Below are 14433 nucleotides of genomic sequence, written 5' to 3'. Positions count from 1 at the left end.
CAAGATCTGGCTGTGTGGTGGGTAATCAAACACTTCACATCAAAAATGCTGCAGAAACATCTTTGTTGCAGCGACAGTCTATGCCTGGGCAATGTCATGTAGAAGGACAATGCCTAATTACAACATTCCTCTTCGCTTGTGCTGAACTGCCTTTTGTAGACATTGAAGAGTCATGCTGCACAGAGCTGCAGTGATGACTGTGCAGTCTTCCATGAATTTCACCACCAAAACTGCTTTCTGATCCCAGAACACAGTAGCCATATATTTTTTTTGCTGATTGAGAAAGTTCATATGCACATTTTTGGTTTGTTCTGGAAATGAGAATGCATTACTGTTTGGACTGCTCTTGTGTTTCTTCACTTTTGAAATGGACCCATGTTTCATTCCCTGCCACAATTTTATTCAAAAAAATTATGCTTCATAAGGATAGTTTTAGAGAAATATTAAGGCAGTGCCCATTCACGTTGGTTTGTGATTGTTGGGCAGCATCTTGGGAACCCATCTCGCACAGAGTTTGTGGTACTGAGTCTCGCAACACTTTGGTATAGAGAGCCACCCTTGAAATTTTAGGAAACGAATCACTCACCATAGAAATTGTGAACCGACAGTTGTCTCAAATTACCCAATTTACTCACTGAACAAGATCATCAGTAGATACGCGCTTCCTTCCCTGACTGTCTGGCTCATGAATACATGTGCGTCCTGCTTCAAAGTTCTTGCACCTTGGCTGCATTGCATCCCTCAGCATGTAGAAATTTAATGACGGCACGCACTTCTCATTTTATGTGGGACTATTGTTCAAAGCATGTTTGTGTGCTCATTGAATGCGCAGGACTTACAAGTGCAAGTGATACGATTGACAGGCATACTAGAGATATTGTGTAATACAGCTAAGCAGAACTTCATTGGGTTTTCACTGTAGTTTTAATTTTGTGACAATTGGACCTAAGGGGGGGTGGAAGTAGCCCTTGTATGTTAAATTTAGAGCTGGCATGGGTTCATTGTATACTTCACGTTAGCCGGCATTTTAACAAATATAAAAAGTGATACATCATGTAACTACATATTATCAGTTGTACTGTTTCTAATATGTTAAAAAATATATCTTTCTGATGTCCAAAACTATGTTCACAGGCACAGTGTTGAACACAGTAAATGAGCTTATAGACGAAACTTCAGCTTTGGGTCCAGGCAAATGTCATTGTTGTGGTGAAGACCTCGACACTGCCCACTCGGTATGTAAACCTTTTTACTTTATATTGTTATTGAAATTTTATGTAAAAAATTAATATTAAGGATATGAAATATGGAATCATCTCAATCTTGGTTCCTCACATTAGTGATGGCATTGAGAGTCAGCTCTCATAGCCAAAAAATGTTCAATGTTAGAAAATGATATTCAGACAGTGTTTGCCTCAAAAATAAAAGTAAGTCATCCGTTCATTTATTTTGGCTTGGTTTCCAATAGGACATGTGACATCACCTTTTTGATGCTAGCTGACCACCCTCTTTGTAATACTTGTGGAAAAGATTCAGTACTAGTGCCTGGCATTTCATTTTGTCCTCAGTTTTCAGTTCATGTAATTACTTTATATATATTTTGTGAAAACTAAACCTCTAAATGATGATTTTATGCAGCACTGTCCAGAAGTTCTACGAGGCTTGGAAAAAACGGCTCTGAAAATAGAAGGATATTTATGTAGCAGTTGATTATGAGACAATACTCAATACAGGCTGGCCACTAGTCCCTTTGTAATACAGATTATGTTGTCATGAATTAGCTTCATCGTCTTCTATTTGGTTGTTGATAATCTCTGTACTCTTCTCATAACTTCTGTTTCCAGTCTTGATCATTTTCACCTAAAGAGTGAGTAAAAATATATGCATCTCACAACTGAAGGGGCATTTCACACAATCTGATAGTAACAGCATTCGCAACTTTGTCATTTCACCAAGATGTGAGTCATATGTCCTCTCCATCTGTGTTGGTATAAGGGTAGCATTCCAAGTATTACTACTGACTAGGTGCTTGATATGCCTTGTTTTAAACCTTTCATGTTTATGAACCAGGGTCTTGTGCTTTGGATTGTGGAATAAATAGTATTGTTGAAGTTTTTGTTGCCTCAGCCCTCAATTGGTGCCAACTACAGTCACTAAATAAAATATATGTTTTACTATTCATGTTTTGTCAAATAAATTCAGGTGAAACACTTACGGCAAAATGTAAATTGCATTTTTCAGCTGAGCTTATATGTAACCACAAAAATCATTAACATAGACAAATGTTCCTGAATACTGGTAATGGCTTTTTCAATTGTTGCAAGAGCAACAGTGTGGATGATTGACTGAGCTAGTTTTATAATATTAGTCAACAGAACCCTTCAGTCTTGGTACTGTGAACAGCTAAAAGCAAGGAGGATCTACAGCTCTACAGTATGACTTAATGAGGATGGCATCCTCACAGATAAAATATTCGGGAGGTAAAATAGTCGCCCATTTACATCACCAGGTGGGGGTTACTGAGGAGGATGTTGTCATCAGGAAGAATAAAACTGGTATTGTAATAACAGCAACATGAAGCTGTCACAATTGTCAGAGACCAATCCCTGCCTCCAGCCCTCACCAATGGTGGTACTGCAATCTAGAAGCTGTTTCCTCAAGAAGTGCTCTGTGGGAAGATGTCATGCCCCTGGAGCTCATGTCACATCACCTATCAGGACCCCTCTGATCGGCTATAACCGTGCACCTGCCATGCAGAGGACTCATCCCCTTGTGCACTCACTTGATGGAATGCTCACTGTTGTCTGTTGATAACTTTTGCTTTGATCTCGAACTATGTATTGACTATAATGTTGGCTGGTTATCTTCTGTTTGTGTGACATCAAGGCTTATACTTTATTGTCTTTGCTGTGTGTTTCTGTTGTGTCAGTATAATACTCGAAATAAATTATGCTCATTACAGCTGACTTTTACAGGTACTGTTCAGGTTGAAGCATAGAATGTTAAACTGTTTAATTAGGTAGGCAGGTTAGAGAATTTAAAAATAATAATGTCTGGGTTGAAGTTAGATGCAGTAAAAATTAATGACAAATGGTGATGGGAAGAATAGAACTTCTGGTCAGGTGCCTACAAGGGTATCAACAAAAAAGCAAAGAGGGTTAATGCGGGATTAGGTCTATTAACTAATAAGAATGTTTATAAGCTACCATGAACAGTATAGTGAATGCATTATTGTAGCCAAGATGGATACAAATATAACACCCAGCACAATAGTACAATTTTTTATGCCTATTCCCTTTCACAGATGATAAAGAGATTGAAAGAGTGTGTGATGATATGAAAAAATATTCAGATCAGTAAGGGAGATGAAGATTTAGTTGTGGTCGGGGACTCAAAACTAGAATTTGATAGAAGGAAAATGAAGAGAAAGAAAAAAGTAACAGAAAAACATGGACTGCAGGAAAGGAATGAAAGGGGAAGCTACCTAGCAGACGTTTACAGAAATGATTTAATAATTGCCAACACTTGGTTTAGGAATCTTGAAAGAAGGTTGTACATGAGGAAAAGACCTGGAGGTACTGGAAGGTTTCAAATAGATAATAACAGTATAATAGTGAGAGAGAGAATTTGAAACCAGATTTTAAACTGAGAAACATTTCTGGGTCCAATTATGGGCTCTGGTCTTAATTTATTCATTATGAACTTCAGATTAAAGAAATTGCAGAAGTTTAGGAAATTAATGTACTACACCTGCATAAACTAAAGGAACCAAAAGTTGTTGTGAGTTTCAAAGGGAATAATAGGCAACAATTGACTGAAACGGGAAAGAAATACAATAGAAGAATGGGTAATGATGGGAGATGAAATAGTGAAAGCAGCAGAGGTCCAAGTATGCAAAAACAGAAGGCCTGGTAGAAATTCTCAGATAGCTTAGAGCTTAGAAGATACTGATTTTAATTCATGAAAAGAGAAAATGGGAAATGAAGCAGACAAAAGGGAATAGAGAAGTACTTGACAGAGCCGTAAAAGACCTAAGTTGAATCATGAGCTGTAGACAGTCCCTAAGAAGTATTGAGAGCCTTGAGAAAACGTACCACAATGAAACTATGTCACCTGGTATGCTAGATGTATGAGACAGATGAAGTACCTTCAATCTTCAAGACCGATCTAACAATTCCAGTTCCATAGAAAGTTGGTGCTGATAGATATATATTGAACTCTCAATTAATAAATCATGGTTACAGAATACTGACATATTATTTAATTATTTAGCGAAGAATGGATGAGAGAAGCAATAGAGGCTAACCTCGGTGGAGAAGACCAGTACAGATACTGGAGAAATATAGGCAGACTTGAGACAACACTGACCCTTTGAATACTCTAGAAGATACATTAAAGAAACATTGGTAGATTTAGAGAAAGGATTTTGACTGAAATACGTTCTTCAAAATTGTGAAGATAACATGGATAAAATATTGGGAGTGAAAGTTAATCTATAACTTTTCAGAAACCAAACTCCTGTGGCAAGAGTCTAAGGACATTAAAGGGAAGTAGTAGTTGAGAAGGGAGTGAAGTGGGGCTGTAACCTATCCCTAATGTTATTCAGTTTGTACATTAAGCACGTTGTAAAGAAGACATAGGTTAAGTTGAACAGAGGACTAAAATTGAGGGAGAAGAAATTAAAACTTTGAGATTTTACAGTGACACTAATTATTTCAGGGATGACAAATGGATTGGATGAGCAGTTTAACAGAAAGGAGATTGCCTTGAAAAGAGGTTTTTAAGATGAACTTCCACAAAAATAAATTAAGGGTAATGGGATGTTGTTGAGTCAAATCTAGTGATGCAGAGGACATTAAATTAAAAAATGAGACACTAAATGTAGTAGATGAGTTTTCTTATTTGAGTAGCAAAATAACTGATGATGGTTGAAGTAGTGAGAATATAATATACAGAATAGCCATGGCAAGAAAATCATATCTGAAAAGGATAAATTTGTTAACACTAAATATAAATTTAAATGTTAGTTTGCCTTTATTGAAGTCCGGGGTATAGCCTTATATGGTAGTGAAACTTGTAAGATATACGATTTAGACAAGAATGGAATAGAAGGTTTTGAAGTATTGTTTTACCGGAGATTGCTGATGGATAAGTCAGATTATTAATAAGGATGTGCTGAATCAAACTGCAATAAAAGAAATTAAGACACAGCTTGACTAAAAGAAGGGATTGGTTGATAAGACACATCTTGTGGTGTGAAGGACTGATCAGTTTGATAATAGAGAGAAGTTGTTGGGCAGAAATTACAGAGAAAGACTGAGCCTTGATTAAAATAAGCAGGTCAAATTTGTGTAGCTGACAATAGTTATGCAGAGATGAAGAGGCTTGCACAGAATAAATTGTCATGTAGAACTGCATGAAATGAATCTTAGGACTAAAAACAACAACAACAACAATATGGTTGTTTTGTTAATATTAACATATTATCTTTTTGTGAATGTTAGGCTCTGTCATGAATCAAGTCACGTGGTTTCTGCTTTCTCATCCCTCTTCATGATGGCCTACATAAATTATATTTTATGTTTAATATATTGAGTACACTGTATTTTGCAGGGGGGTGACTTTGAATGTGTTGATTGCTCTAAAAGCTTCAAGTTGAAGTCCAGTCTGGAGAGGCACAGAAGAGTGATTCACATGGAAGGAGAGACATATACATGCCCAGAGTGTAATGCAAGATGTCCAGACAAAGGAACTCTTGCAAGGCACATGTACACTCATACGGGTAAGCAATATCTCATTTCTGTTAACAGCAGACATTTTTGCAATTTTTTTACCTCACCATCCCATGAAAAAATTTTCATTTGGTTAAGACAAGAATGAACACTTTAAAAATGTGTTCATGGCTTTTGTATGTTGAGTTTGTTTGCAAGAATGCAGCCTTTCCATGAAGACTGAGAGTAAAACATTTCTGCCTGCCAAATGAAAGCATACTTAGGCAAAAGCAGGAACTTACATCAGCACAATAGGGCAGGACAAATGTCAGGAGTGATAAAAAGGTATAGTAGGGTTTAACATCTTGTCAGTGACATAATCAGAGATGGAGCAGAAGCTCAGACTGAAAGAGGTTGGAGAAGGGAATTGGTGATGTCTTTTTCGGAGGAACCACCTTGGAATTTGCCCCAGTTGATTTAGGGAATTACAGAAATATAAATTTGGATGGGCAGATGACATTCTCTCCAAATTAATATGGTTGTGTCCAAAAGCTTAGACAAGCTCAGTCTTCTTTTTATGCCTGTCTACCAATCAGTGCTGAGTTGTTACCATGATGTTTTCCAGATCTGTTGGACAGTGCGTACATTCAGGAGGCAAAATATTTAGTAGTGCCGATGAACACAAAGAAAAGTACATTACATTATCCTTGATATTAAAACCATTCATTCCTTTTTCAGGGAGGAGAGGAGGAATAGATTTCGGAATGTAAAATCGAAGGGTGGGTCATTCAGAGTACAAAAACCCGCCTGTAGTGAGGATGAGGTAGGCAAAGATGAAGGGGGAGAGGATTACAGGTAGAAAAGGATGTCAGAGATAGGACATTGCTAAGCTCTATGCCAGCTTCACTATAAAGATTATTAGGACAGAGTGAGAGGTAAAGATAGATTAAGAGGATGTGAAAGAGATATTGCAATTAAGAATGAGGAGCTCAACAAGCAGACCAAGAAGAAGGTTGAGAGATCACATAGAAACCAACCACAGACAATAGATGCTCTGAGCAAATTTCTAACACTTGAAGAAAGAGGAAGAAGAAGTAGTATAAAAATATATAATGAATAAAGATGATCATAATGAAAGAAGAGAACATGTGGGAAGAGTGAGGGTGACATGTTGACATTAATGATGGTTGAGTCTAGGAGAGTGTCAGGGTGTCATGATGTGCTGGAGGCAATTTCCCATCTCCAGAGTTCAGATAAACTAGTGCAAGGTGGAAGTTCCAAATAGCCCATGTGGTATGCAGACACTTAAACCCCTTGAGTCATGCTGTATTTTTCCAAAATTGAAAATGTGGTTTATGTGAACCTAATAGTCAAAGTTACACTAATTAATATTAACATCCATGCTTGTTTTATATATGTGATAGAAATATTGTAGGAAAGTTCAGTTAGATTGTAAATACTTTTGGATTAAAGGAGACACTCATAGAAAAGTGGAAGCATTGAGTTGTCGATAGGTCAACACAAAAAGAAAGAAGAGAAGAGTTTTGAGCTACCAGCTGTACATATACCCCTTATTGTCAATTGGTTTGAGTTTTACCAACCATCATCACAGAGGACTAAAAAATAAAGAAACACAAAACATACGTAGTATATACAGACAAGCTTTTTAAAAACACGAAACATATGTGCAAAGAATGATCCTGTGTAAAGTACTTACAAAGCTGTACATTGATGGATCAAAAATACATTAAATTCAAACAGCATGTACCTGCATGGTAAAAACTTGCTCTGTAATAGCATGCATAAACTCAGTAACACCCGAAACACTATGGATCATAAAAATGCAATAGTGTAAAGTAGATGACTCGTGGCTGTTAAGAGCTAGTAAGCAGGCTTACAGGGGTTTATGTTACAGACTAACTGTCCAAGACAACACTGTCAAAGATTACAAAAACATACAGTGATATACAGCCAAAGAGTATAGGATATATGCTCTAGTCAAGGTTGACAATAAACATCAAGATTGTCAACCAGTGGAATCCATATGATCAATGTACTGTAGAAGTCTCTAATAACATTTTGTCTAGTTATGATAAAATATTTAATAGATTCAAGATTTTTAAAATGTGGTTAAAAGGATGTTATGTGAATCAGATGGTATATGTAACAAGTGTTAAATCATAAAACCACAACATGGCAGGCAAATCTAAAAGAAATTCTTGATATGATGAAGTACAAAATGAATCTTGTTTTTCTGTTATACAGTTTTGCATTAATAATGAAAATGATATATCACTAGTATTACGATTTAACACGTGTTAAAAATGCCATTTGATTCTGATAAGATCTGTTTAACGACATTTTAATAATCTTCATTTTCATAAATATTTCACTATGATTAGATAAAATGTCACTACAGACTTCAGTAGTGCATCGATGTTGTGGACTCCATTTTCTACAATACTGACATTTATTGCCAACCTGCACTAGAGTGTAGATTGTCATATGTTTCTGTAATCTTTGGCAGTACTGTCTTGGACAGTTAGTCTGTAATATATACCTTTGCAAGCCTGCTTGCTAAGAGTTGTCTAGTATACACTGTTATATTTTTCTGTCAATAGTGTTTTGAAGGTTATAGAGTTTGTGTGCTATTATGGAGAAGGTTGTATTGGTCATGCTGTGATATCCTGTTTGGATGTAGTGTATTTTTGATCCATGGATGTACAGCTCTCTGTAAGCACTTTCCACCCAGTCGTTCATCACACATATGTTTCCTGTGCCTAAAAAGCTTGTCATGAACACTAAACATGTTTTTGTGTTTATTTGTTTTTCAATCCTCCATGATGGTGGTTGCTAAAACTGAAACTGGTTGAGAATAAAGGTGTACATGTACAGCTGGTGGCTTGAAATGCTTTTGTTCAAATACTTGACAGCCATAAATAGTCACCTACAAAAAGATTGAAAAAGAAAGAAAGTTGCCATCTTTCAGAGTAATCCTTTTACAAGATACAATAAAATACACAGAGTAATCCTTTTACAAGCTAGAGTAAAGTACACACAGAAAACACACATGATATAAAATGTATCTAAACAACTTCATACTCCGCCCTAACTAAACTAATCTTTCTTCATGTAATTGGATATTATTTCAGTATTCTCAAACTTAAAACATAAGAATGTACATATAATTGATGAATTCAGTTCCTAGGAATCCCTGCTGGTGCATTTCGTGGGCTAAATTTGGAAATAGGTATGGTTTTTAGCTGTGTCACTTGGTATGGAATAAATAAGGCAAATAGTTAAGGATTAGGCATAGGGTATTATTACTGCAAATCACACTTGGTAAAGTAATTCAGATTCATATATGGAGAAAAAAAATACCTGCCAAATAACAGCAGTGTCATTGCGACATTAATTGCCAACAATTTCACATGTGACCAAGTGTTTACAGCTAACATTATTTATACTACAGAACCTTTATCAGGAAAACGTACTGCGGAAAAGTAACCCTGTTGTATACTTCTTTTCTTTGATAGGTCTGAAACCCTATTCATGTTCACGTTGCCAGAAAACCTTTAGCAGAAAATATCATTTGGAGCGACATGTTGCACAAACAGGGTGTGATGGGAAGTCAAGGCCAAGTTTTCCATGTCAGGTAACTGTTGCTGATCTAGCTTTAAATTTACACTATCAGATCATGTAATATGTTTCTTTACCCCATTTCTGTGCCTTTTACTTAGGTGTGTGGGCGAATGTTCAGTCGGAAAGATAATTTGAGGCAGCATTTACGTGCTCATGCAGGTCAGGTGATACGAAAGAAGACTTACACATGTGAACATTGTCATCACGAGTTTCAGGGTGCTACACTTTTGCAGGTGCATTTGAGGACACATACAGGTCAGTCAAGTAATAAAAGCTCATGTGTTAAAAAATTGTGTAATGATCATGTCCATATCTTCATTCCTGTTTGAGGTAACACTATATGGATAAGTATTCCATCCAGATGTGTTGGCTGTGCAGACTGATTCTTAAAATTTATGAATCTGCAACTAACTCTTTGGGTATGCTGCACATAAATCATAATTGTGACATTATGGTTTTTACAATTAATTTATCATTTTTGTCAGGCTCTGTTCTGAATTAGAATGTGTGTCTATGCCTGTACAGTGACAGTCCCTCATTTGTATTTAAATATTAAACCATGTCCTTTGTGTTTGCACAAACAATACTTATAGTCAGGTGCCAAATTACTAGGTGGCAGAGACATGTTTAATTTCCAGTTAATTTCAGCCATTGGTTTGGAAACAGCTAACCTATGTACATTTAAATGTTCATGTAAAATTAAGTTGTGTGTGATATTATTAATATGTGAGGCAGAAGATCAGAGATGTAATACTGGAAGACATATTGTATGTTCTGATCCACCCACTGCAAAAGTGTGTGGAGAGTAAAATCTGTGTAAGATTCTCCCTGTTGGAATTGCCTTCCAAAAGTATTACTGAAGAGAGTTGACGAATAGACAGGTCATCTAATTAAAGAACATCTTGTAGAATTCAAGAAAGCCGATTCACATGCAGAAAAATTTGAAATATTAAGACTATGTTATAAATACATAAAACATATGGTGATCCTGTAATTACATTATAAATTTAAGAGTCATTGAAACCATCTATAAAAAAATTCAACCCCATTAATAATAACAGTTTGTTTTAAGTTGACATACCTCATTTGTAAGCCCTGGTTCTCTTCCAAGTTAAGAATGTCTTGTCATCTTTCCAAATTTCATAATTCAGGAAATGTTAATTCTCAAACATGTAGTTGCATTGTTGCTCAAATTTGAGAGTGCAAACCTTTTAAAAATTTAGTGACACTGTCTCCCAGTCCTACGTTAACTGTGTCCAAAACTGTATACTTTTATTGTGAAAGGCTCTCAAATATAAAATTTTGGTTTGTATAAAATTCTTGGTGGGCTTTACTAGAAAACACTGTAAAATCCCTTGTACTTCTGCTAACAGCCCTTTTAAGAAAAGCTGATAATTACATGAGGTGTGTTATGTAATTTCAACACGTACTGTGGCTTAATCAATGCACTACTGAGCAACCAAAGATGCTTGGTTTAAATACACGTTTGTTACTCTGAAACCCATCAGTAGTTCAGTGTGGTTATTAGAGTCTCTCACTACTCTAATAGTAACACAAAAAGTACAGACAAAAATCATGCTTCTGATGGAAGTAACATCCAGCTAGTCTGTATGCACAGAAATAAACTTCATCTTAGGATGCAATACTATTTACCTCAGTACATTATCCAGATTTCATTTATGTTGCAAGAGTTAATCATCTTAAACTAAGGAATTCATTTTTGTAAACATTGCTTGATTTAAGAAGAAGAAGAAGAAGTAGTAGTAATAGTAGTAGTAGTGTGGGTGTGTGTGGGCGCGCGGCGCATTCATTCATGCGTGCGTCCAGGCAGGCAGGCAGACATGCATGCATGTAAGCGCAGAAATTATTTTTCTTGTGCTTCGTCCAAGTTCGAAGTATGCAATACTGTTGCCATTGGATGCACTGCAAGCAACATAAATAATCTGACAGTAAAATATATTGATTTATGTTTTAGTATGATCAAAGTATTCATTCCCTGTTTTTTTCCATAGAAATTCTTTGGCTATTACTGCTTTTAAATTTGACTGTGTGAAAGAATAAGCTATTATTACATGCCAGCTGCTACACAATAGTGAGATTCGTTTTGTTATTTTTGCTTTGCCAGGAGAGGAAAAAAAAAAAAAAAAGAAAAGAAAAACACTCTAGTTAGAGTTACTACTTCAGTGCAGTGTTGTGCACCACAAATTTACACAAAAATTAGTTTCACTTCAGTAAACACCTCATGCTACTAAATAACAAGAGTTATAGATTCCATTTTATGTCTCACTGACATTCTATTTCTGATTACAGCAAAGTAATCACATAAGACATCTGGTTGTACCGCCAACTTGACATTCAGTTTAAAAGACAAAAAATAAATTGTACTTGTGTCTGCCACTGTAACTACCAAACAAAATATATTTTACCAAGTTCAGGCCTGCACTGCTGCTTATTAATCTATACCTTTGCAAAACTAATTAATTCCCCAGCTCATTGAAATACTCTGTACGTCTATTTTACTTCCACTGTATTCACATTATAGAAGCCTTCTGGTTGTGTAGCAAAAGCAGCAGGATTTGCAAAAGCAGCAGGCTTCATTTCTTTGCGATGAATGTGATCTTTCTCACAGTTCTCTGTCTCCGTCGTACTCAAAATGGAATGAATAATTATTATTTCCATTACAGTCGTACTGCAAAATTGATAATTTATTATCAGTAAACTTTCTGGTTTTAATTTGCATGTTACGTGCTTGGTCTCCAATCCACTATGCCTGCCATTTAATAGTTTGATAATATTACAATATATTGTCATCAATCGTACTTGAAAATTTTCTGTAGGACTGAAATTTGCCAGTCATGTGAGCTTTAATTGTGTACTTGTTAACAACACTGAGGAGTACCTTTCAGATGTATTTTGGTAATTTTCTGAGGTGTTTTTCCTCCTATATGCTGCTGCAGCCATGCTCTTTGCATTTACTTGGTGTGTGTCACATGGCATATACTTTCATATTACTTCTGATCAAAAAAATAACAGTTAAATATACCATCATTTTGCATCTCAGTCTGTCAGGGTGAAGCTGGTTAAAGTGACATTAAAATGGAACTTTACAGTATGGAGAAAAGTGTATACCTAAAACTCCACTCCAGGAAATAGAAACTACCATTATTGCTGCTTTAAGAATATTCAGTCAGTAACTAATACAAAATAACTTCAGTACCAAATGAAAAAGTGTTGCCTGTGAGGTCAGTTGTCTGCGTTCAGATCAGTGGAACAGTTATTATAAAATGCCCATTATTTATTTAACAATATAGTGGAGATGTTGAGCCACGATAGGCACAATAAAAAGATTCACACAATCGAAGCTTTCGGCCATTAAGGCCTTCGTCAGCAGTAGACACACATGCACACACACACTCATGCAAGCCCAACTTGCACACACATCTGCAGTCTCTGAGAGCTGAAACTACACTGCAAGCAGCAGCACCAGTGCATGATGGGAGTGGCGACTGGGTGGGGTAATTTATTTATTTATTTATTTATTTATTTCTTGTTCCGTAGATCCAGTTAGTGAGTCAATCACAAGGATATGGAACGTGTCAAATTGTACAGGTTTCAATTTAAACTTACAATAAATACAAGGGCAATTCAATGGAAAATTGTACATAGTTTAAGTAAGACATACTATAAATAAAGTAACAGATACAATGTCAGCTAGATAACATAACTACCATTTGACAGAAAAAGGAGTTTCAAATAAAGGTTAAAGATAAGAGCACAAAGTTAAATCAGATATTAGACCTACAAGAGTAAATACATGTACAGCCAATCTGTTGTTACAAAAAGTGCGCTAATGCCCAAATGCACAATAAAATCAATTGAACTACTTCTAGACACAATAAGTTTAGTGATGGTATACATTTTCTTTCAGGTATTCATCCACAGTATAATAAGATTTCTCTGTCAGGTAATCTTTGAGAACTTGTTTAAATTTTGGCAGTTCTGTATGAACACATTTGATATGTAGTGGTAGAGCATTGAACAGCTTAATGCTGGAGTAGTAAACTCCTTTTTGTACCAGAGTGAGACGTTTCATTTCTAAATGTAGATTGTTTTTGTTTCTGGTATTATAACCATGGAATTTACTGTTGTCTTGGTAGATGGAATAATTTTTGCACACAAAGGTCAGCAAGGAAAAAATATACTGTGAGGCAGTTGTTAGGATACCTGTCTTCCGAAACAAGTGCCTGCAAGAGTGTCTTTGATGGACCCCACACATTATTCTGATTGCTTTTTTTTGGATGGTGAAAACTTTTTTTGCAAGTGGTTGGTTCCCCCAGAATATGATAGCATATGACATCAATGAGTGGAAGTAGCCAAAGTAGGCAACCTTAATAGTGTCAGCTTCAGCCACTGAAGAAATTACCCGTAATGCAAATGTTGCCGAGCTAAGTTTTTTACATAGATGAAGAATGTGAACCGACCAATTACATTTACTGTCTATGTAAGCACCCAGGAATTTTGTGTCTTCAACTTTCTGTATTGGTTGATCTCTACATTTTATGTTAATTTCATCGGGATTACTTTGTGATGTATGGAACCTCATATAATGAGTTTTATCTGCATTGAGCGAGAGACCATTTGAGGAGAACCAATTTAAGATGTCATTAAAAACAGTATTTGTAGTTTTTTCAAGATCATGATCAATCAAATCGTCAATTAGAATTGTGGTATCATCGGCAAACAGGGTAAATTTGCTGTTTGTCTCAGAACAAAGAGGAAGATCATTAATAAAGATGAGGAAAAGCAGTGGGCCCAAAACGTAGCCTTGAGGCACACCACACGTTATCGTGCTCCATTCAGACGAGGCAGGTTCTCCAGAAGAGCCATTTAGCATTACAGTCTGCTTCCGATCCTGTAGATATGATTGTAGCCACAAGCCAACAGTACCACCTAAACCATAGTATTCTGCCTTTTTCCAAAGAATCTGGTGGTTTACACAGTCAAAGGCTTTCGTAAGATCACAAAAAATACCCACTGGAGACATTTTTTTGTTAATGGCTTCCAAAACTTGGTTGCTGAA

At 36.0% G+C, this 14433-nt stretch overlaps 1 protein-coding gene across 1 annotated transcript in view; it reads left to right on the top strand.

Annotated features, from left to right (window-relative positions):
* The window catches only part of LOC124802753 (gastrula zinc finger protein XlCGF57.1-like), a 249541-nt gene that overhangs the window by 109350 nt on the left and 125758 nt on the right, over positions 1-14433 (top strand). The window contains exons 5-8 of the mRNA XM_047263739.1: positions 1135-1235; positions 5614-5782; positions 9248-9366; positions 9452-9608. Coding sequence (XP_047119695.1) covers positions 1135-1235; positions 5614-5782; positions 9248-9366; positions 9452-9608 — 546 coding nt within the window. The remainder of the gene's footprint in view (positions 1-1134; positions 1236-5613; positions 5783-9247; positions 9367-9451; positions 9609-14433) is intronic.

Source organism: Schistocerca piceifrons, chromosome 6 (genome assembly GCF_021461385.2).
Source record: "Schistocerca piceifrons isolate TAMUIC-IGC-003096 chromosome 6, iqSchPice1.1, whole genome shotgun sequence".
Lineage (NCBI taxonomy): Eukaryota > Metazoa > Arthropoda > Insecta > Orthoptera > Acrididae > Schistocerca > Schistocerca piceifrons.
Note: the sequence above shows the minus strand (reverse complement) of the source record. Positions and strands in the feature narration are given on the sequence as shown.